The sequence below is a fragment of the Salvelinus namaycush genome, chromosome 7, assembly GCF_016432855.1.
Source record: "Salvelinus namaycush isolate Seneca chromosome 7, SaNama_1.0, whole genome shotgun sequence".
NCBI classification, from domain to species: domain Eukaryota; kingdom Metazoa; phylum Chordata; class Actinopteri; order Salmoniformes; family Salmonidae; genus Salvelinus; species Salvelinus namaycush.
The window spans coordinates 42,937,616-42,963,216 of NC_052313.1; the positions used below are offsets into that span (position 1 = coordinate 42,937,616).

The 25,601-nt window shown below is 42.4% G+C and overlaps 1 protein-coding gene across 1 annotated transcript; it reads right to left on the reverse strand.

The window, feature by feature from the left end:
* Nucleotides 1-4,270: 4,270 nt before the first annotated feature.
* On the reverse strand, nt 4,271-24,708 carry LOC120051263 (cAMP-dependent protein kinase catalytic subunit PRKX-like). The gene is made up of 8 exons (XM_038998030.1): nt 23,957-24,708; nt 20,626-20,794; nt 19,689-19,952; nt 17,344-17,463; nt 11,017-11,112; nt 8,157-8,214; nt 6,538-6,615; nt 4,271-6,342 (listed from the first exon to the last, which is right to left on the reverse strand). The coding sequence occupies exons 1-8, from the start codon at nt 24,120-24,122 to the stop codon at nt 6,217-6,219; spliced, it is 1,077 nt and encodes a 358-aa protein (XP_038853958.1). The 5' UTR covers nt 24,123-24,708; the 3' UTR covers nt 4,271-6,216.
* Nucleotides 24,709-25,601: the final 893 nt, after the last annotated feature.

Genomic DNA, 25,601 nt, shown 5'->3' on the forward strand with positions numbered 1-25,601 from the left:
TCATTTGCACACACTGTATATAAACCTTTTCTATTGTATTATTAACTGTATGTTTGCTCATTCCATGTGTAACTCTGTGTTGTTGTTTGTGTTGCACTGCTTTGCTTTATCTTGGCCAGGTCACAGTTGTAAATGAGAACTTGTTCTCAACTAGCCTACCTGGTTAAATAAAGGTGAAATAAATAAATACATAAAAAAAAGGCTAAATTCAATATTTTATCAAATAATGTTTTTATATATTTTGGGGATGCCTAAAGGGATCCTAAAATTCAAAATCAAACAGTAGCTAAATGATCCAAAATCAAAACAACTAAATTATCCATGGTATGATCCTATTAAAACAATTCCATATGTTAGCTTAGCTTGAGAGAGACAGCGGGGAGAGGGAGAAGACAGTAGGCAGAAGAGCGGCCAGGCAGGCTGTGTTTGGACCTGTTCCTTGCCTGAGGGATGATACATTTCACTGCTGTCTTCCAGCCATCAGGCTCTGTTTAATGTTTCCTTCCTCCGTGCCAGAAAGATGTATCTTGGAGATGATTCCAAATCATGCTTGACATTTAAACATTGCACCGATGCCAGGGCGGCAGCCATAACTTCTTATTTAGTGTGTCAATATTTTAAAAAACTACACAGCTTTAACTCGCAACAAGCATGTATGAACAATCAAACATTTCTACAGCCGCTGTCTGAGCACCGTCTAACGTAAGAACTGATAAAAAATAACCATTCAAAACTATGAAAGTAGACCTCAACTAATAAGGATAACTGTGCTGGAATTACATGCTAATATTTCAAAACACATTGAGATTCGAGGTATTTGGAGTTGTGAATGATTTAGCGCCCTTGTGAAGCGCTCCAATATGGGCCTTCAGCATCAGAGGACGTATCTTAAGGACAAGACTTTGTGAAACACAATCACATTCAGCTGTTCAGCTGTTATGTTGATGGATGATTTTTTTGTGAAGCATATGTATCCATTTACAAGTGAAAGAGTTAGGGCAAAATAGTTCAAACTTACACATATGCTCTCTATCTCCTCTACCCCTCTCTCACTTTATTAGGATAGGAACAAACTTGGTGAGAGTAAATAAAATGCCACTAAATATGGTAAGATTTCAAACTATGCAGCAAGCAAAAAACAAAATGTGTATCTACTGAACAAAAATATAAACGCAACATGTAAAGTGTTTGTCTCATGTTTCATGAGCTGAAGTAAATAATCCCAGAAATGTTCCATTCCCACAAAAAGCGTATTTCTCTAAAATATTGTACACAAATTTGTTTACATCCTTGTTAGTGAGCATTTCTCCTTTGCAAAGATAATCCACCCACCTGACAGGTGTGGCATATCAAGAAGCAGATTAAACAGCATGATCATTACACAGGTGCACCTTGTGCTGTGGACAATAAAAGGCCACTCTAAAATGTGCAGTTTTGTCACACAACACAATACCACAGATGTCTGAAGTTTTGAGGGAGCGTGCAATTGGCATGCTGACTACAGGAATGTCCACCAGAGCTGTTGCCAGAGAATTGAATGCTCATTTCTCTAGCATAAGCCGCTTCCAACGTCGTTTTAGAATATTTGTCAGTATGTCCAACCAGCCTCACAACCGCAGACTACGTGTATGGTGTTGTGTGGGCGAGCTTTGCAGATGTCAACGTTGTGAACAGAGTGCCCCATGCTGGCGGTGGGGTTATGGTGTGGGCAGGCATAAGACAATGAACACAATTGTATTTTATCGATGGCAATTTGAATGCACAGAGATACCGTGACGAGATCCTGAGGCCCGTTGTCGTGCCATTCATCCACCGTCATCACCTCATGTTTCAGCATTATAATGCACGGCCCCATGTCGCAAGGATAAGTACACAATTCCTGGAAGCTGAAAATGTCCCAGTTCATCAACGGCCTGCATACTCACCAGACATGTCACTCACTGAGCATGTTTGGGTTGCTCTGGATCAACGCGTACGACAGCGTGTTCCAGTTCCTGCCCATATCCAGCAACTTCGCACAGCCTGATCAACTCTATGAGAAGGAGATGCGTCGCGCTGCATGAGGCAAATGGTAGTCACACCAGATACTGACTGGTTTTCTGATCCACGCCCCTACTTTTTTTTTTAAGGTATCTGTCACCAACAGATGCATATTTGTATGTCCAGTCATGTGAAATCCATAGATTAGGGCCTAATTCATTTATTTCAATTGACTGAATTCCTTATATGAACTGTAACTCATGAAAATCTTAGAAATTGTTGCATGTTGAGTTTATATTTTTGTTCAGTTTTTTTTAATCCACCAACCTCTGAATAGTGATACTACCTGGGTGGTGAATGCTTGTAGGGAACATATGTCATGTAATTCAAATTCAGACCCTTCTTAGGCCATTAACCGCTCGGCTATTGGCCCAGACATACGCTCCCTCTCAAATTAAAGTGGTTCCTGCTCCGTGCTCCCACTAAAAGACCCCTGTAATTAAGGTCATTTGCTAGCTCAGTCCTCCGTCTCAGGTATTCTTTCACAACTGGCTGACTCTGCATTCATCCACCAATAGGAGACCTAGCAGCCATCCTAAACTGCCGGCTAAGTCATAGTGAATGCACCGCCTGTAGGCTGCTAACTGCTAACCAGAGACACAAGACCTAGTCTTCTTGATGCGTTCATTCAGTGGTTAACTCAAGTATAGCGTTGAGGAGGGTACATGTACTTGTTAGAACCTCTCAACAAGGTAGTGTCACAAGGCAATGCTAAACTGATGACAGGTGCCGTTGACAATCTGACATAACAACAGTGTTTAAAGTGTCATCAGAAAGGACCTCTGCTTGTCATTAAGGGGTGGGTGGGGAATGCTCTGAGGAGACTCTAGTCTTTTACTTGGTGGTCAGGCGTCCAGGCGGGGCTCCTGTTTACGACCGCCCGGAGGTGAGAGGTTAACACTAAAGTGTGTTAGAGCTCTAGCATTGTATCAATGACAGAGCAGAGGTACCTCACAGCACTTATTGTCCTAAGGTTTGAATTTACATTTTCTGAATGTAATCGTTTTTGTAAGGGTTTAATTCAATTAACTTATTCTCAATCATTCATAATGAGGAATGATTCAGAGAGAGAGTTCATTTCCTTCAATGCCTTATGGGTGTCTATGGTAAGACTGTGATATGGTTGAGTCACTGTGGTCGACTGGATCCCCTCTCCCCAGTCAAACATGAGTCTCCGTTAGCATCTGCTGAACAACACAGAAACATAAATGGTAAACACAGATGTACAAACATCTTCACACGTCCATTACAGAAAATAACAGGACATGAGCTGCACTGTGCAGCGGGTAGAAGATGTGATATTCACTGAGGAACACACACAGCTTTCCTGGGATGTCAGGGAAAGAGTGTCAGTCTCTCAATTGGCACCCTATTCTCTATATAGTGCACTACTCTTGACCCAAGCCCTATGGGCGGGCCCTGATCAAAAGTAGTGCACTGTACAGGGAATAGGGTGCCATTTGAAAAACAGCCGCAGAGTCTCAGTGGAGTCTCTCTGATCATAAGGGATTCATTAGTCAGTTATTACCGAGGCTGCTCCACTCTGCGTCTCTGGAGCAGCCTTGGATGTCATGCAACACAAGGAGGTCCAGACAACACGAGTCACTTTCCACTGTTAACACTAATTACTTCCTTGAAATTATACCTTTTTAGATTCATTTGGATGAATGAGAGCCTTTAAGAGAGGGGATAATGAAGCTCCAAAATCGATGACTGCTGTGCGGTTTAAAGTGTTCTTGCACACACACAACTCAATTACAATGTTGGGTAGATACAGACTAGGCCGGTGAACTTGTAGACAAATTACCAACCGACGGAAACACTCCGAAAGTTAATTTGTCTGATGACTTGAAATAGTGGTAGCTAATACTTCTAAGGCCAGCTAAGAGCTATTGAATCATAGAGAAGCTGAAAGGTTTTGATACTCTAATAGCGTTTGGCTAACCAGACAACCGTCAGTCACATCACTTACATGTCGCCTACAGTACATACAAAACCAATGTGGAAATAGAAAATCACATCCTATGCTGAGTTACAAATCTAACCCTGGCTCCTACCACCCCAAGTACTGATACATCTGAAACGATTACATAGATGTAAGCAATATGGAAACAATTCTACCTAGCCTATCAGAAAGTAAAGTTTAGCAATAACCAAATTGTTAACACTATTAATACATTACAATATAATATAACCACACTTCTGAGAGGAAAGAGAATCAGTTGTTGAGTCAGTGGATAGGAGGTGTTTTTAATCCTGGTTGTGTGGATCTTTTAAACAGTATCTCAAGAAGTTAAATACAGTCCTGCAACATTAACAATATGAAAAGGCCATACAAAGTTTGTAAGGTAGGCTGTTAAATAATAATAAAAAAAAATCTATACACTTTGACAAAAGGCATTGGTAAAATGGTATTGGGTATAAAATATCATATCACCTAAAAGTACAGTATTTCTTCTTTCATATTCGTTTTCTTTTTGCTAATACATAAACAAAAACAACATCTTAAAAAAAGGCAAAAGGCTGAGGATTGTAAAGCAAATTCCCTAGATACACACTTAGATCCCTAGATACACACAAATTCCCTAGATACACAAAAAAGATGCAAAAAAACAATACATGCGTTGACTAAAAGTCCTAATTATTCGGTCCGTTTGGTGTAAACTCACACTGAGTATTGTTTCATAATTGGTAATTAAGAAAACTACATAAAACATTACATACAAGCAATCGAATTGAACAATTCAAATAATTTAAGTTGACTAAAATTGACACAAATGACTTAAGTGTTACTAAGTAAGTGTGAGAGACAGTTTGTGATTGTACTATGATGTGTCTAGTCATGATGTGCTTTCTACTGGCCAGTGATATGATTGGTGGAGAGAAGACAAGAGTTTATTGGCTGCCTGAAGCAGATGGCCAAGCATCTTGCTGAGACTACTTCCTGCTTGGCTATACATGAAACCAGCTGGAGATCTGTATTCTACAGTTCTTTATAGTACGTGAAAGAGACCTAGAGAAAGATAGACATAACAGTCAATATACAGGGACATTTTCTGTTATTGCGTGAACAGCAAAATAGGACAAAGTGGACGGAAGAAAAAGACGGGAGAAACCCGATTCCACATACAGCAACTAGCTACACTTCTTCCACACAACAATTATTCCACGTATATTATTATTAACAGTCAATGTTTTCAACAGCACAGCTCAAGTATAAACAGTGTGTGTGATATGAATAAAGTTGAAAAAGTACCACTAGCTTGTCAGGAGAAAAGAAGAAGACATACAGTATGTCACATCCAAAGGCACCTTTTACAAGCGTTTTCTGGTCTGGCCTTGATGCACACATGCACGGAAGTCTGGCCGATAGTTAGCCAAGTACTTACAGCTCAAAATGACAATTTTGATAAATGACATGATATTTCAAAGCTTGCTTGGCATGATATTGTAGTACGTTCCTGTACAAGTTTGCTACTTTCTCATTGACAAATATCCTGTACAATCTACTAAGGATATAGTGACCACATATCTAAATTCCATTTACTGTACAGCTCAATACTGAGTCTACTGTATGCGTGATCATTTTTGGATCATAAGCTTTGCTCGGTTGGTTGTGTCTCACAAGTTCCAACAAAGATAACTGGAACCTTTTTGGCCCAACAAAATATAAAATTCCTGATTATTGCATTTTAAACATATTCATTTCAGTAACAATGTCCTTTGGTTCAAAGAGGACCATCATTTTATTTTTTGCATAACAGGAGAAGGCTCAGAGAAACTGAGGACAGAGGATTGAGGTTTTAGTTAAGTGAAAAAAATAAATAAATTAATGATAGATAAATATTGTGGTGATATGATGATGCTTTTAGTTATTTTTAGGTCAATGCTGTCCTGCTCTTTCACCCAATGTGGAACACTTCAATGTCTTCAAGCAAGATAAAGTTCTGGGACTTGGAAGCTTAGAAGTTCTCTTGCTGACCATACAATGGTGACATCTCAGATGATTTACCAGCCTTTCTGTTATTCAGCAAGATCCAGAAGTCTTTCTATATTTTTTCAACATCTAGAAGTTGGACTCCCCTTTTTCCAAGATCTAAAAGTTTTTAAGTCTTTCTCTACAAGACCTATATGTTTTTCGAAGTATTTCTGCCGTTACTTCCGCCTTTTTTTTTTTTAGAAGTTCTTGAAGATTTCTAAATCCTTTGCAGGCACAGTTGCATCTTTCTTCCACTCGTCCTCGGGGTAGGCATCAAAGTTAGACGTGTCACCTTCGTGGGACACCTTGGGAACTATGGGTGGCTGAGGGAACAAAAAAATGTGACGCTGAATACATCAAAGAGCTAAAAAGCAGGTGTAAAAAAAAAATAAGTATATCAACTCTAAATGGTGAGTTTAATGAAAACAGTATATGCTGAAAATAAAGGGTATGTTTTACGAGTGTTCCCATTGATGTGTCTGGATGATTGCGTGTGTAACATAGCCAGTGTGACAGACCTTCAGTTTTCTCAGAGGTACACCATCCCAGTCTATAGACTTGAACCATCTGTGCTTTTTCACATCGTCTGCTCCGTTCTGCAAGAGAAGACATTGTGCATCAGAGCCGCATGTGGGCGGTCTATTCGACACAATCTGGAATCAGGATAAATAACGTTCTTCTCGTCTGGAATAAACGGTTTGAAATAATAATAATTAGAGCAAAACACGTCATTCTTTCTAAACACTTTGCGGTGTCTGTGGTGATTCACCCTGTATACTGCGAGTGTGTGGCTAGACCACTCCATGAGTCAGCTAGCTAGTCAGCTAACTAGCACATTTTCCTCAGAAAACTCTTTGAGGCACAAGTCAATAACAGACTGTGTGCTGAATTATGTTTATTTAATCATTGTGCTTACCGACAGTTGTTTTATTGAAAAGAGCCTTCATATACTCCCACATTGACTCTTATGCCTTTGAACAGTGTAATTCAAAACACTCAGACATCATCCTTCGATTGAACGTCAGTGCCAGATACATACATGATTCCAATGAATGAATCATAAAATGTCGGTAGACTACAGGGACTAGAAGTCTGAAACAGATAAATACACGCTTTTTTTCCCTTTCACTCCGTCTTTCCATTTTAGGTGGATGAGTACAAACCAGGCCTGCAGTGTTCCTGAGGCATACATACATACTGCACACAACGGTGGCAAGCAAACAAGGAACAATCAGTTCGCCATGAGAGTTAAGATGTGCATGGCGCCTACTTTGGACCGCTCAGTGTCTAGTAGAATGGGCAGCATTGTGCAGTTCAAAAATAAAATCCCTCCTGTTATGACGGAGAGCCAATTCATCACAGTGGTGTAAAAATAAATTATTCCACGCGAGAGGAATTACAGATCACTCCACTGAGTGACACAGTGTCCCAAACGGAACCCTATTCCCTACATAGTGCACTACTTTCGGCCAGAGCCCTATGGGCCCTGTTCAAAGGTAGTGCACTATAAAAGGGAATATGGCGTTACCAAGAGACCGTGTTCATTGTGGAGGGAGACTCCATTTCTCACTGTGCAAACACAGCTTCTCTGTTGCCTCCTATACATTTCCTGTGCAGATGGCTTGTGCATACTGGCTTCACTCCTACTACTACAGTGGACATCCTGGCTACCAAAGGGGGCATCTTTTCAGCAAGATATAATTCATATTTGCATAGAATGCCCAGTTATGCTGAAATGGCAGGACTAAGTAATGAACCGACACCCCATGTGATTAACTACTAAACTGACAGTGCATAGGAAGGGGAAATACGTTTTTCTGTGATCCACCCTAAACCCCCTCCCACCCCTTTAACGGTGCAAACTACCTCTACAACAACTTCCTCTATGTATCCAACTAATTGGAACCAAATGCAGACATTCAGTCACTTCCTAGGCTTTTTCCTTTCCCGTCTCAGTGTTGAGAGCGTGACGTCAAACTGCAAAAGACTCACTCCACAACCTGCCGAGTGAACAAAATACTTGAAATTCTGTTTAATTAGTACTGTGTATCTGTTCTCATGTAATGTTTTAGTATAGCCTGGGACAATAAACATTTCTGAAATCGAATCCCAATAATTATTTGATCTTGAAACTCACCTTCATATTGCCTAACCTCCTGGCTCGGTCAATGACGAGGAACTTCTTGATGAGATCTCTGGAAAACAATAGAAAGACAGTCAGAGAGAGAGTTACAATGAGTTCACACTAACAATCTATCTCCAGACAGCAGGGTGTGTGTGTGTTCAGACAGCAGATTTACTGCAGGTCTGCAGTTTCAGTCAGAAGCCAAGAAGTCCGTTTCCATCCAAAAGCTGACAACAAGATGGAGGAGCTTGGCCATTGGAACAACAGATAACCTGACGGACTCATAAAGATGCCATGGGGTAACAGAGCAGTACATCCTGTGTGTGTGTGTGTGTGTGTGTGTGTGTGTGTGTGTATATATATATATATATGTGAGGTGCATCCTGACAGAAACATCTCTCTCGCTCTCGCTCTTGCTCTTTCACTCCCTCTCTTTTAATTGAGGGAAAGTGACAGGTTTTAAAGTGAAACTTTTCACAACTATGAAGATGCTGGAGTAGGCATACTTTAGGGAAGAATTTGTCTTTAAAATGACAGTGTAAGTTTTCCGATGATATGCGGCCGGCGCTGACAGAGTGAGCTTTCAATAAAGCTGATGTATATCTCACAACCAACGAGATGCCAGCACAGACGTAAATATACTATCCGATTATCGACAGTCTGCATATTAGCGTCTTAAACCCTCCCAACTAACAACAACTTCACAATCCGACAGCCTCCGCTCTCATTCAGTGCCCTCTTCTACAGTTCCTAGGGCAAGGACTGAAATGGGGAAACAATCCTACTCCTATAATACTCCTTGGTCCTGGAACGAACTACAAAAGACTTTAAAGACTTTAATCAGAGTTTAAAGCAATGATTAAAAGAAAATGTCACTGACCATTGTAATTGTATGTACACACTGGCTACTTCCTGCTGACCTCTCGCTAGGTCTCCATCACAAAAGACATTTCTAACATCAATGTTTTTTTCCTGGTTAAATAAAAACGTCGAGGGGAAATACAACTTTCCTTAACCCCAATTGAGACAATTCTATCTTATGCAATATGCAAGCGACAAACAATGTCACTGTACATTTCTATGGAAATACACCACACAGCAGGGCTTTTTTTGGGGATCAAAATGGGGCTTAGGTGGTGGGAAAGGCCAATGGTGAAGTCACCGACCAACAATTTTTTTTGAATTCTACACATTTTGCCTTGTGGCGGAGATCCTTTGTTTTGTTGCAGTTTTAAAGTGCATTTCCTGCAAATCTACACATTTCGCCATGACTTATGCTATCTGAGTGACTCAAACATTATAACAAAATCAAATGGGGGCCCCATGCCATGACAAAAATACTCCTGAATGCATTGTTTTTTGATTTTCCCCTGACTCTCTCGTTTTTATTTGGGTGATTGTTAGTCGACAGTCCTCTTATTTAAAAATACATAGGTCCATTATCTTTTCTTCATAGATCATATCTGGTTTTAGTCATTTAAGTTTACACTGAAAACACTTTGTATCTTTCTTTCTGTTTGGATTAAGGCGGCCTGAAAAAACACTTTGCCGCCCCCAATTCTTTTCTATGCAGAAAGCCCTGTACAGTGACGTTACTAAATACAGCATATTTAAAATGGCATATAACATTTTACAATAAGTTGGTCTTACACCTGTTCAGTAATACTGTAACACGTCTTATCTTCTCTGCGATAGAAAAGAGTTACTGCAATGGACAGACAAACACAGCCAGAGCCAGAGGCACGCAACTCTGCCTCAGGTTCTACCCATCAGTTGTGATGGATGGATGGGAGTGGGTCAAAGTGACAGTGATATAGCTGGAGGGAATATTAAAAAATATTCTTTTGGTGGCCAAAAGATAGACGGCTTAAGTGTTTGGGGGCTCTATTGTTAGTGTGTTACGTAGCAGTGGGACTGTGTGTGTGTGTTTGGTAGCAGCGGGACTGTGTGTGTATGTGCGTTAGGTAACACTGTGTGTGTGTGTGTGTGTGTGTGTGTGTGTGTGTGTGTGTGTGTGTGTGTGTGTGTGTGTGGCCTCTCCCAGGTATCCGGTTGGGACAGTGTGTCAGGGCTGATTGAGCGCGTCCCAGGCCCTCTCCTCCTAAAGCTGGTAATCTCCTCACATTACTCCAACCCCCAGCTGTTCTGAGGAGCAGTGTGACGGTTGTGATGGGTTTAAAAGGACGAGTTCCAACTCAGCAGGGTGTGTCATTAGTGAGGGCCCACACCCCACATTCAGCGTAGCTAGCTCTTCATCTTCTGCATGGGAGGCTGATTGACCCGGTCGTTTGGGAGGATGGTTGCGCTGTGTGACGCAGCCGTTAGCACACACACGTAGATCCGTTGTAGACACGGTCTCACACACACACACACACACACACGTCCACACTGGAGAGATAGGTTAAATATCGGATTTAGTACATTCCCAGATGCACATTCACAACTAAAGGTATTCACAATGCACCTCTGACAAATTCCAATTGTCAGGTACTAATCATGATTATTGGTAATAATGCATTTCCAAAACACACTGTTTGTTATGGGTAGAGAGAGTGTGGTGGTGGATGCGGTTGTTTCCAATTACAGTCTGGAGAAGGACTTATCTCAGGAACATTTTGTTTCCTGCATGCCAAGACCTAAATCTAAAAATCTGATTGAAATGTGATGTGAAAAACAACATCCATAAATTCTCCTCTCAAGTTGAAATGATATAAGACGGCTTATCGTATATTATGTATCATAATGGAATACATTTGTGCCGAGGTAGTGGTAGACTTTGGGTACTTTCCCTCCATTATTTCACGCACAATCCCCTGTGCTTGGGTGTGTGCCTGGGTGTGTGTGTGTGTGTGTGTTTGTGTGTACGACCTACTTTACATAGAAATCCAGATGCCGCGGGAATTCCAGCTTCCCGGCGAGGATCTTCTGATAAATACCAAAAGGATTGTCATCAAAAAACGGTGGGTACCTGGAGGGAAAAATAAAAGAACATGTCAGAAAACAGTCATCTCTCCTCAACCGGTGATTACTTGCAAACTCCTTCAAAAAGGTTTGCTCCTATTGGCAAACACTAAAAAAAAATGATAAAATTAAATCACCAAGTTAAAAATAGCATCAAAAGCCAGGTTTCCATCCAACCTATTTATGCGAGTCAAGTACGTCAGATTAAAATGTCACGACAGGCTTGATGGAAACGGCAAATTTGTCGGTAAACTTTCTAAATGTCCGCCAAGCAAAATACGCTATACAAGATGTGTCTGTTAAATTGATTGGGCGAGAAATGCATTTATGCGCAAATATTGACACACGTGTCACACGTTGATATTTTGTGTGGTCCCGTGTGGCTCAGTTGGTAGAGTGTGGCGCTTGCAACGGCAGGGCTGTGGGTTCGATTCCCAGGTCCAGTATGAAAATGTATGTACCCACTACTATAAGTCACTCTGGATGGTCTGCTAAACAGCGTCTGCTAAATTATGTAAAATGTTGAAATGTCCTCCTACTACGGCATGGGAAAGCATGCAGTTTACTAGGTTACAGATGAAGTAAGTTATGATGAACTTCACAGGGTGGTGATGCTTGGCTGCTGTTTGACAAATAATCTATTTTTTGTCCATTACAATCTCATAATTTTGTTGCCTACCCGCCATCTGTGAGCCGTTGACTAGAGCCCAGCTGTCAAGACCAGAGTGGGCACATTTGCTATATAAAACGCAACATTTTTTTGTGACAAAACCATCAGTAGAGTTGAAAATGAGATGGAAACCCATTTACCTGTATTTATTTTTCGGTACATGTGAATTTAACCGCAAAAGTTATTTTGATATGTCCTACGTCACCACGCACAGCTTTTTATCCGCAACAAATCAATTTGATGGAAACACATCTGTGGTGGTAAAATGCACATATTATTTTTATTCCGATTTTTTGACAGATGGAAACCTAGCTATAAACAGAAAATTGAAAGGGCTGCACTAAAGTACACGACAACATAAAGCAGTGAAACACATGACCCTACAGTTTAAATAACTCATCTGGTGACCTGTGTGTGCCGTTTGACCCTGTGTGTGTGTGTGTGTGGTGTGTCTGCGCACATGTATGAACACACTCGCCTACGTGTCTCTGTGTAGTACAGAGCTGTAGCTCCTCAGACCAAATCAGCTGCATTCTGGTGACTCTGATGGTTTAATGGTGAATGCTTCCCCAGCACTGCTCCAACCTGGACAAGCCATTAACCGTGCAGGCTGCGTTACATAATGGGCCAGGCCAGCCTAGCTAAATACATTACACATGCAGCAGACAGCCGGATAATCACACCAGTTTGTCACAGGGGCTGTCGAGCTGAGCCAGTCAAAAAGGAGTCAGAAACCTCTGCCCGTGGAATGGGGGCCTGGAGGCTGTTTTGATGTGTAACACAGACCAAACGTAACGCAGGCCAACTAATGTAGAAAACCTATCGTTACTAGTAATCAAACACATTATACTATCTTGCTATGTTTAAGTTGACAGCTATTACAAATCAGCTGCCAGAAGCTGCATGGCGAGCAGTTTATTGTGAGCCTATCAAAACTCAATATTCTCTTAGTCCCTCTCCTAACCTCACGTTATACACCAGTTGATAAAATAAAAAAAGAGCTAGAACGTGAAGAACTACCGCCATTCCATGGAAGAAAAACTACGTTTCAAATTGTTGAGAAGTTGTATGAAACTGAACTAAAAAGAGAGAACTGGATATTAACACTCACCTATCTATACAAACATGCTGTGAAGGGATGGAGGGAAAGATTGACGCCAGGATTTGGTCAGGCTTTTTTTTGTTGTTGTATGGATTCAGTTCCACCAAGGATGGCGAGCCGCCCGAACCCAGGACATCAACAAGACGATTTGCATGCGAAGATTTCTTTTCCTTGGAGAACACTGAATTTGCACCGCCAACTATGGTGTGGTAGGATTTCTCTTGCAAGACATCATTGCATCATACATTGCAGTGGGATTGTTATAAGCAGATGCTACACTGATTGGCACAGTCACTCACATTTGATTCCATGTCATAGTGGTTTATAAGTCGGTATTTGTAAATTGGGTTGTGTTTTTCTGTGGATTCATGTTTATTTTATTTCTATTGAACAATGAAATCTGAGTGACCGTCAGATTAAGATAGAGTTGGGTGGGCCCTAGTAAACTATAGCCAGGATGTATGGCCGATATCTAAGTCTATTGTACTATTGATGCATTTCATTCATATTGAGCTCATCGTACAAATTTCACATATCAATATTTACTCAAGGTGATTCATTTTTTTGTAAGTATTTTTATTTATACAAGCCGGCATTCTTTTCCGAAATTATTCAGTTGTGTGGTTTTCAGTTCTCCGTACTGCTCCAGTAGCGGACCTGGTCCAATAGAGTTTAAGCTTAAACATACAGTAGCCCATAGTGTTAAGCAATTGTTACATAAAGGTCTGAGAGAATTGTGTCATAGATTCATTGAAGTAAGACGGTCAGACGAAAGACAGATAAGACATATTACCAACGATCAAAGGTGAACTTCAGAGAAGTCCTTCAGAGAAGCTCGTTGCCAAGGGGAATGTAATGTCTTAAGCAGGGACATGTCTCTACAGTGAATGTCAGAGCAGAAGGGAGGGGGGAAAAAAGAGGAAGAGCCTGGGCGTTGGTAGAATACGAGGGGAGCCAAAGGATGAATCAACAGAGAGCTGCTGTCTTGATGGGTCCTCACCTTACTGGATGGTAGAGAGGGAGGGAGGCCAAGTGCAGACTACCCCCCCCCCCCCCAGGCTACCACCCCACTCCCCCAGGTACCCCCGCCAGCCTGCCGGTAGATTAGTCTAGGTCCCCGGTGATGGATAGTGAGAGCCTAGAGACTTGGCTCCTCTTATGTAACAGTAACCTACGGCTTACGTAACACCGGAGGTGTCGCCAAGATTCCACAGGGAGGAGGATGGGGAGAGGAACGGTTGGAGGACATGGTGAAAACAGGATCAATCAAAACAGGGAACTACTAACATGTTTAGCAGTAGGAGTTAGGATCGTCTGTATGTCGGAGTAGGCCTAGGTGTTTATTAGTAGGAGTTAGGATAGTCTGTATGTCGGAGTAGGCCTAGGTGTTTATTAGTAGGAGTTAGGATAGTCTGTATGTAGGAGTAGGCCTAGCTGTTTATTAGTAGGCGTTAGGATCGTCTGTATGTCGGAGTAGGCCTAGGTATTTATTAGTAGGAGTTAGGATAGTCTGTATGTCGGAGTAGGCCTAGGTGTTTATTAGTATGAGTTCGGATAGTCTGTATGTCGGAGTAGGCCTATGTGTTTAGGAGTAGATTTAAACTAGCACAGCTACAGCAAGAATGGACAAGAGTACTCTCAAGAATATCCATCTTCCATATATTGTAGAAAAACAGTTAGGCCTATAAGTTGAGAAATTAAAACTGTTTCCGGTTCACATGGAACTGGAATAGGCTACATTGACCAGATAAGATGTTGTGATGTGAGTGGGAGGGAGGGAGGACCACACACAAAGACAGGGCGGTTGTCATTAAGCAGAGCAGGCTCCCCCTCCAGGCAGGATTAGATACAGGATGATACAAGCCTACTGGACTGTCTATGTGTGTCGGTGTGTGTTAGTATGTGTGTCGGTGTGTGTGTGTGTGTAAGATACAGGCGGGCTGGACTGAGTGTGTGTGGAGCTAAGTGCACAGGTGACCTCGTCATGATTATTCCCAGAAGTCAGGACCCTGGGGCGGATGGATGTCGGAGTGTGTAAACCTACCACACCACGTAACTTTCAGAAGCCCCCACTCTACATTCTTCCACTACGGAAGCTACACGACCTTTGACAGAACGGTTACGCGGCAGTCAACCTTTAGGGCGTGTTGTTCTGAAGGGAGCTTTTGTCTCCTGGAGCGCTGAGTGTGTGCGCACACTTCAAAGGCCGGTGTGACGGATGCTATGGAGAAGGTCACATTTTTCTTCACTAGAAGCCAAGGCCACTGAATTCTCCACTGGCACATGAAAAGACTAGGGTGAGGTGAAGAGGCACGTACAGAAAGACCCCTGATTCACTGACAACTTCACTACCACTCTTGTCCAGTCGCACGTTTCTATATTCATATAGATTTAATCAATATGTAAAATACAAAAAATATTTAATAAAATTAAACATTCTAGGCCTATCAACTTTGATTTTATTCAAAAGGCGCAGATATTTCTTTTTGACCCACTCTGGGGATAAGGGCTATGCTACATTTCCATAGCAAAACAAACATACACCCAAACCCATCCTGTGTACTGTACCGAGGTCATAAAAACTAGTGCCCTCTAGGGGCGACTAATTCACATGATCGAAAAAAAAGGTTGGGAACCACTGCCTGTTACTGTATCACCAACTGAATTTTGCTCTGCTGGAGTACACGTGATTTACCCCCTCATGTGCATTTTACCAGTAGGCCTATGGTCTCCTGAGTCTTCTTAAGTACCCCCTGTAGATAGGCAAAGTACCCCCAGGGGTCCTAGTACCCCTGGTTGGGAACCTCTGTGATAGTGTTATGTTCAGTACGCTATCAGAGCCCTTCTCGCTTGCTTCCATGGATTGTATGAGCCAACACATTGTCTATGTAATATTATAAACTGGGTGGTTCGAGCCCCGAATGCTGATTGGCTGACAGCCATGGTATATCAGACCGTATACCATGGGTATGACAATACATTTATTTTACTGATTTAATTACGTTGGTAACCAGTATATAACAGCAATAAGGCACCTCAGGTGTTTGTGATATGGCCAATATACCACGGCTAAGGGCTGTATCCAGGCACTCCGCGTTGCGTCGTGTGTAAGAACAGCCCTTAGCCGTGGTATATTGGCCATATAGGCCATATACCACACCCCCTCGTGCCTTATTGCTTAATAATATGGCACTTGGCAGACACTTATCGCCTCACAGTTCAGTGAGTGCATACATAGCCTAGGCCCTACATATTTAGCCTAGTATATGTAGCCTATGTGACGCCTGCAGAAATGCATGTGGATTATAAGCAAAAAGCAAGCACTTAACTCATGTGTAGGCTGGGCTATATAGAACAAATCATTTAACTTACCGCACTCGTCTCAATGAGGAGCGGAAGAGCAGCCGGCCACATGAGTGATGCTATATGTTGCTAGCAGACATCCACTCAGTCAGCGAGCCATTTATTAATTAATTAATTCAAGGCCAGTGTACTCTACAGAAGCACTGCTGAATTAGGATTTCTATAGACACCAGGCCGCAGATGTACCATAGCTAAACGGCCCAGCGCCACTGTTTCTGTTCCAAAATGGCACCCTATTCCCTATGTAGTGCACTGCGTTTGACCAGGATTCTGTTCAAAAGTAGTGCACTACATAGGGAATAGGGTGCCATTTGGAACACAAACCCGGCATCGGTACGCTATGGTACAACTACGGCCTGTCTATAGAAAACCTATTTCAGCAGTGCTTCTGTAGGCCTTGAATTAATGAGTGACCGAGTGGGGTTCTCAGACGAGAGAGCATAGCTTTAAGGCACCAGAGTTTGTTTTTATGAAACCTTGGTCTCCACAGATCACACACGTGGAAATGTGTCAGAATAAGTTACCTTTGACCTTTCTTCAATCTGTAACCTTCCTTTCATCCTTAAGACCGTCCACCTCTGTCATCACAGAAACAAAAAGGCAGACTGGTCTTGGAATTAAGCCCACTACAGAGTGACGTAACCTCACGAGGTCTACTCTCTGAATAACAGCACACTTGTCTCACCATTGACTCGCCACAGACATTCTGCTGGATACTACCCAATGTTCATAGACAGAGCCCATTGTCCATAGAGGATAGCCACTCTTCATACATACTACTACACTAGGAAGGGGTCAATTCTATTTCAATTCAGGAAGTAAACTGAAATTCCGATTCCAATATTTTTTATTAAAAATCAATGAGGAGAAATGGAATGTTAGTTTACTTTCTGAATATAAATGAAATTGACCCCAAACCCTGCTACTGACACCCAGTCATCTTGTCCTCTGGTGGACTGGGGCCCCCTGGTGTTGAACCCTGCCATGTCAGGGGACATTCCAGTATTCAGTTAAACCCCTGCCCAGTCAGGACTCGTGCCACTAGTGTTCAGCTCAACACCAGTCCTTCCCATTCAGTCAGAGGACAGGAAACTACTACTCACCCAGCCAGCATCTCAAAGATGAGGATCCCCAGGGCCCACCAGTCCACCGCCCGGCCATGACCTTTGCTCTGGATGACCTCTGGGGCCAGGTACTCCGGGGTTCCACACAGAGTCCACGTCCTGGATGGAGCGATGGAGAGAGACACAAAAGAGAAACAATACCAGTTTGAACTATTTCAATTCTAGATGTTACGTTACTACAACAGAACACGGGAACATGCAACGTTTATTTTGGCTGTGTGGCCAATCAGGTCTGACTGATGACCCTTCTAAGCCTAGGTTTCCCCAAGGGTCACCCTGTACGCAGCACACACTGCACATTCCAATGAGTTTACCCTAGAAGAGGAGACTTCTGTTACATGCAGTGAAAGAGAACCCCAGTCTTGTAAAGTAATCACCCTGCCGTTTATAGTAGTGTCCTGTATGGAGGTTGCTCTCACAATAGTATCAGCTGTCAGTCGACTGGTCCTTCAGTCAGGTGTAGTGTAGCCTATGCAGGCTGATCTCACAGTAGTATGTGCACTGATATGGTATAACTAATACAATGTGTAGCCTGATCTCACAGTACTATCGGGTGGTATTTGGATCCAACAGAGTGACGGAGCTTTAGTTTGTTGGAAGTATTGGTTCTCGTTGTGTTATTGGTAGATCAATGTCTTTGGTTCAATAGTACAGCTGATTAACACTGTATGGAGGACATATAAAACCCTGGATCGCTATGATCAGGCCAGGGAGAGAATCTGAAGTGGGGAGCAGAATATGACACCACAAATTATCATTTTTATCAGATGTTTTAATGTTCTGAATAAAAAAAATGTATAAAAAAAATGGCCCCCTGGAAAATAACTCTTGTTCAGTTGCCGTGGTGATGGTTCATTTGTATGCAAATGGATACTCTGTTTAAGGGGCAGGCTCAAGGTCCCTGATTTCATTTCCATCTTTATTATACATTTTGAAGTGAACGAGAACGGAACACTTTGGTTGCAATGTGGAAAATTCAGCTTGCATTGTAATTGTAGATTTTTTGTCGCATTGCAACCTTTATCAGATAGACATACAGTACCTACCTCAGACTCAGAGTACTCTCTGGACATAGTGCTGCTCTATGACTGGGAAAGTTAGTCTGATAAACCGGTGACATCTGAGCACATCCTAGAACCTAAAGCGGGTCCATTCTATTGTGCCACTAGGTGGCACTGTGGAAGCATCAACAGTGTGGTGTGATAATGTTTCACCTTCTAAACTGATCTCTCACACACACACACACACACACACACACACACACACACACACACACACACACACACACACACACACACACACACACACACACACACACACACACACACACACACACACACACACACACACACACACACACACACACACACACACACACACACACACACACACGAGGAACACCACCAGTGGCAAGGCAGCCAGCTCGCTCATTCGTTTGTTCTACACACTCTTGCCGCATTCGAGGCAATTTCTTTTGCCTTCCATTTCTTTAAGTGGGTCACAAGTTGCACATCAGAGACACATCTACTCAAACTCTGTTTTACTCTCCCGGCCAGAGAAAATGTAATCTTAGTCCATTCTGTTTACATGTCAGTGGGTCAGGTTTGTGTACAGCGAGGCTCCCTGCAAAACACTAGCGCTACTGCAGTATCACTACACTACTGCACTGCAGATACAAAACTATTTTAACCTGAGTGCTGCAGCTTTCCAATCCTACAGAGGTTACCGAAGAGGACTAGCTGCTTGTAACGCTAATATAAAAACAAAATAACGGCAATTTCATCTCAGCGTTGCATTTTTTTCCTCATGTTCTGGGATTCCGTCTTAGACAGAGCGAGGATTCCCCTCCATACATTCTGTGAATATTATATGGACGTGTAATATGACAACTCCCGGAAGGATATCTATATCCCTACTGTACCAATCAGGCAAATATGTCTGTATGGCTACAATTCCTAAAAGTGTTACAGTCTTACAATGAGACAGAAAAACAAACAGCATTCATTCCCACAATTAACATGGCAGTCTAATAATATCCTGGTTATGACTTGTTAGGGGGCATAATGTCTAACAATTAAGGATGTCCTGGCTGTGCAGTACACCTGCTCCCAGATGAGATGATACCTGTGGGGACGAACAGCTCATACGGGACGCTGCTCTGCGGCTGACCCTGTGCGGCTTCCAGTCTCTAGGGTGTGTTTCTCTGTGTGTGTGTGTGTGTGTGTGTGCGGTCTCAGGGAGGTTGGAAATATAATAACACAGTCCACAGAGACATTTCCGTTTCGACGGACAACAAAGTTGCACTCTACGCCGTTGCATCATACCTGTCCGAGAGCTTCTTAGCGAAGCCGAAGTCCGTGAGGCGGATGTGTCCCTCGCTGTCCAGCAGTATATTCTCCGGCTTCAGGTCTCGGTAGACGATCTCTTTGGAGTGGAGGTACTCGATGGCACACACGATCTCCGTGGAGTAGAAGAGGCCCGTGGTGTTGCTGAAGCGCCCGCGGCTACGGAGGTAACTGAACAGCTCGCCGCCTGGAACGTAGTCCATCAGCATGTATAGTAAACAATCGTCATGGTGGGTCCAGAACCTGGAAGGTATAAACAGGAAATAAACACACCGGTACATTTGAACAAGGTGACTCTATTCAAACACAAATATTATTTGTCGGGCAACAGTGGTTGGATGTAGAGAGTTAAACGACACGGTAGTCTGGGCAGTGTTTGCTCAGCTTACAGTACGTGGCATGGGCCTTGTCAAAACAGTTGTAGAGGACAAGTGGAAAGTGGCGTGGAAAGTGTTTTCTAATTATCAAGTTGCCTTTTAAAATGATAAACTTGGATTAGCTAACACAACTTTCCATTGGAAAACAGGGGTGGGCCTCTGTACGCCTATGTAGATATTCCATTAGAAATCTGCCGTTTCCAGCTACAATAGTCATTTACAACATTAACAATGTCTACACTGTATTTCTGATCAATTTGATGTTATTTTAAATAGACACATTTTTTTTGCTTTTCTTTCAAAAACAAGGACATTTCTAAGTGACCCTAAACTTTTGAACGGTAGTGTATATTAAATCCACCTCCAACAGATCTGTGGCTGATGATGGCGGTAGTGTTGAGGTGATCAGACACTCACAGTCTGATGAGGAAGGGGAGGTTGACTTTGGTCAGGACTTCCTTCTCTTTACGTTATGATAGCATAACTTAACAAAACATAGCCATTTATGCTACGTGGTGTTGAGGTGATCAGACACTCACAGTCTGATGAGGAAGGGGTGGTTGACTTCGGTCAGGACTTCCTTCTCGTTGTGGACGTGCTGCTCCTGCTTCAGCCGGATCACGTCGGGGATCTTCATAGCCTTCAGAGCGTAGAACGCCCTGCTCTTCTTGTCTTTCACCAGGAACACCCTGCCAAAGGTCCCTGTGCCTGAAGCAACGAGAGAGAGAGAACAGTCATTAGACAAGGCGTTAAGTTCTCTGTCACACACACCCACATGTCATAGAGCAATGTTCAATTCAGATTATTATCAGATTAAATCAACCACAATTATTTTTTACTTAACACTTATTTTTCTTAATACTGCATTGTTGGTTAAGGGCTTGTAAAGAAAGCATTTCACTGTAAGGTCTACACACCTGTTGTATTCGGCACAAATACAATTTGATAATCAAGAAGAGATCTGTGGTTAAGTCAGATCATGAAATCAGAATGCTATATTTGCGATGTTTTTGACATTCAATTACCTCTGACATGTCTTCAACCCTTCCATCAATTAAAGAGGTTGAATCTGAAAGAACTGTCCAAGATTCCTTGAGTTGTCTTCTCACGCTTTTACAAGTCTGAGCTCATTATTTCGGGTCAACAACTCAAATTGTTTCTCTATTCCCATCTCCTGGTCAAGAGGAGTACAAAATAACACCCTATGCCTAGTCATATTTCACTGTGAGTAAGAAGAGAGGGAGTAGACAAACAGAGAGCACAGAGAGATGGACTCACAATCCCCCGATAGAGTCATGGAATGTTGGCTTCTAGCACGTTTGGGCTTACCTCATACAAGCGATCTTTGTCCTTCCCTGTTCTCAGTCTCCATGGTAATCTAATAGGAGCAAGCAAGCAAAGCCCAAACCCTTTGTCTTTTTACTCATCATATGATAACACAGAGGTTAGATAATGGTCAGGTTTGACTCTGAGCTCAGCTGCACTATCATATCTGAAAACATTGCTGGTGTAATATTTCGCCTCAAGGCAGAAACGTTCTTGTACACTCAGCACAATCAGATGGATATTCTATGGATTTTTGTCCTCTCCTCGTGGGCCTAGTACTACTTATCTCGAGATTCCCAACAAGCAGGCTTCAGGCCTACACTACTAAAGCACGAAAAACAGCAAAAGAAAATCTTTTGGCAAACATAGTGAGCACCTTGCTCATTATAAATGAGCTAATAATGACATGTGCGTAGTTTTTAGGCAACAGCTCAATCAATATTTTGTTTGTATTCAGAAGGAAGCCTTGCTGCAGAAGCCAACTGTCTAGAGAGATTAGGTCTAGTACCTGTCAGCACAGTAAAGACATATGGTAATGTCCTTTTCCGATCACCGTGTGTTGCTCCCTCAAGTAGCCTAATCTTCTTGTGGAAGCAGCAAACTGAAATTTTTCTTCTTGCTGATCTTGTAGCTCCTGTTGCATTTTTAGCTGTGTGCATGTATATACTACTTTCATCATATTGAGTGATTACCACCAGAAATGTCCCATGATTTAATTTGGCCATGTGACATAGGTTTTCCCCTGCAAGTGGGTCAAGCCTGGTTTGTCCTTTTCTCTCCAATAGAGCAACGCCTGAGGCAAAGTGATACGCACCAAATACTGCACTGATTACTTTGCATGGTGTACTGAATACTGAATAGTGTTTCCAAAAAAAAGAAAAACAGCTAGGCTATATGATAACAAATGGCACAAAATGGATGCTTCTCTCAACACCAACGTGAGGTATTTTTCACGGAAACAAACCAGAGATCTAGCTCACTTGGAAAAGAAGGGTAAAATAGCTGACCTATTTTTGCCCCACACCTGAATCGACTCAGAGTGAGAAACAGTGACACTTATTTCCACAGCTAAGGTGTGTTTTGTCAGATTCTTGGTTTGCTGGATGCTAGCCTACATGTATTTGAATAGAATACAGACTGTTTCTTGTTCTAATTTTGTGGGAGCAGAACTAGATAGGCCTGTGTTTTGATTTGATTTGACAGGCACTACATATTCGATGGAACAAGGCCAAACCTGGAATAATAAGAGCCTAGCTTGTTGATGCTACTCAATGCACTTGGCCAGCGGCCACGTATCTTGATGTAGGCTTAGGACCCACCCTTTTTGCCTCATCACCAGAAAACATTTCATATGCACGAAAGATGGGCAAAATGCCTGTAAGCTTCAAACGTGAGAGCCAGGTGCCTCATTATTTCAATGACCATTAGACAAAAGCAGTCGTCAAGACATGTAACTGATTTGTCATAAGCAGTAAATCCCTCTCATCATCTAACAAAAGGTTTTGCAAATTGGATGATTTTATCTGGGGGATTTCAAGCTTCATGCTTTCCATGATCGCGTGGGCTTAGAATGAGATGGGAATTCTCTATTAGCCAAGTGTCCGCCTCGTCATGAATCAAATATGAGAGCGCTGTAAAAGATTAAGTGGTTTTCGTGATCAGTAGCCTGTGTTCAGTCTTGAAGTAGTGCATGTTGTTTTAACATTCTTGGTTTCTGGCTTTAGACTCACCACAGAGTGGACTCCACCCAGGTGAAAAAAACCACAGTTCAACAGCTGAGTCTGCTGACACATTACCCATGCAGTGAAAGGACATACATGCCCAGACAAGAGTGAGCAGAACCAAACATGAACTTTGACATTCACAGGGCACTGCTCACAATAACAACAGGAACATCTGACATCTCACTTTACTAATATAGCTAGTTCATTTTTACCAAAAAAGATATAATCGCCCTGCTAAACTAGTGCAAAGAGTTACAATGTAGCAAAAGTCTGATAAGGGAAGTAAGAGTTTCCTCCATTCAGCTTTCACTTCTCAAGCTGGTTATTTCATGTATGCAATGCAACCATTAATCCTTCTTGATCCCTGAGATGTACACAGATATTTCCCCTAATGCCATGTCAAGAAAATGTTGACCATCCCAGCAACCGTGTGGGATGATGAATTCCTCAATGATTGGCCACAGAGTGGGCAATAAACCTATGGGTGAGCTTGACTGAAACCGAGAACATCCCTGTCCACTCCCGGTTGACAGATTAAGTAGCAGACCGAACAGAGTCATGACAGCTCTTCTGACTCAAGAGTTGAATGATGTTTCATGGTCAGCATATCACCATGTCATATTCCATGGAATGGCTGATCACATAGTCGCCTTGGCTTTCATTGCTTGTGCTGTTCTGCACGAGCCACACATGTACCAGTAGTAGTTTATGCCCTATATAGCCTAGTTGATAGGCAGGATAGTGTGAGAAGCCCTGTGATAGACAGACCAGTTTCACCAGTGTGTGTACTGTAACATACGGTCTTGCTGCCTAAACTTACCAACTGTGGAAATGGTGTCCAGGTCATCGAGTGAGTATGTCCTGTTGTTCAATGTTAACGATGCTGCTCCGGCCAACAACATGGGACTGCTCGCGCAGGTCTTGGCACTCTCACGAATGGAGTTGCTTTCATTAATTATCCCAACCTTTGCCTTTGTTGATGCCATTTTCCTTATGCATCCAAATGTAGCTATGCTAGCAATCACTTTAGCCACTTTACCAAACCGGTTTCGCCGAGGATAGATAGCCAATGACGGCTACACTAGCCAATTCTCAAGATCAGTGTCCACCTTATTCCCTAATACAAACTACGGTTTTAAATCACATGTGGCTACTTCCCTTGGACAAGCGAGCATCTTATTTGTCTTGATAGCTAGAAAACAGGTGACGATCGTATCCTTGCGGAATCGCATGATGTAGCTCGAGCGGTCACTGCTGTCAAATGCAGAAGCTAGCTAGCCATAGCAAACGGAGTAGCTATCAGGCTATAGCTAACACAAAAGAAAACCATTCCACACCTCGCGTCTGAATGAATGAATGACTAACGTTAGCTAGCTAATGTCAAACTACAAACTCATACTGCCCGTTTCCGTACGAGCCTCCGCTTGAGTAGTTAGGGGGTCTCGTGTTGTCTCGCTAGCTTAACTTCCGTCCTAGGAAGCTAGTTGGCTCGCAAGAAAGATATGAGACATTTAAATTATTTACTTCTCTCCTTCGTTCGTAAGTAGAACCTCACCCAGTTCAACAACACACAGACAGGGCAAGGGAGAAGTGGGGAATGCTTTGTGTTGACAAAAAACAGACCAATGACTAAACACCCCATGTGCAAATTAAACCAATGGTATGATTAAAGGGGCGGAGACCCGTTTGACAGACAGCTGGAAAACGGCCGTAAATGTTCTTTCCACATGTACAGTTTGAAGACATACCACTCAAATGAAACATGGTTTCCACTGTGAGATTAGATTGATACAGACAGTAAAGAGTACCAGTACACAACACTAGCTAAATGTAGCCTAATCTCAAATTGCAAGGTTTTAGATAGCGAACTAATCTCCACTCTCTCTGTAAACCCTTGACACAGTAAAACCTAAAAGCTCTGAGTAATGGGGTGTGTATTATTTACTCATGTACTGCAGTGCGGAGGGTGGGGATGAGAGGCTGTGGGGTGTGGGGAGTGACTAGTGGAGTGCCTCACTGCCTTCTCAATTTTCAGAGGAAATGACCAACTCTCAAAATTCCCAAATTAGAACAGCTGTTTCTGGCCCTCAGATGATTTGTCACTTGACACATGGCACACTAAGGGGCCAGGCTCAGGTTGGCTAGCACACACACACACACACACACACACACACACACACACACACACACACACACACACACACACACACACACACACACACACACATACACATACACATACACATACACACACACACACACACAGAGAGAGAGTTATGTATGATACACCTCTACCCACAAGTAATATAGGAGCCATAAGTGTCTGCGCCTACTTTTTCCCCACATAAAAAATACTACAGTTTAATATATGATACAACAGTTTACTATAGAATACTACAGTTTAATATATAATACTACAGTTTACTATAGAATACTACAGTTTACTGTAGAATACTACAGTTTAA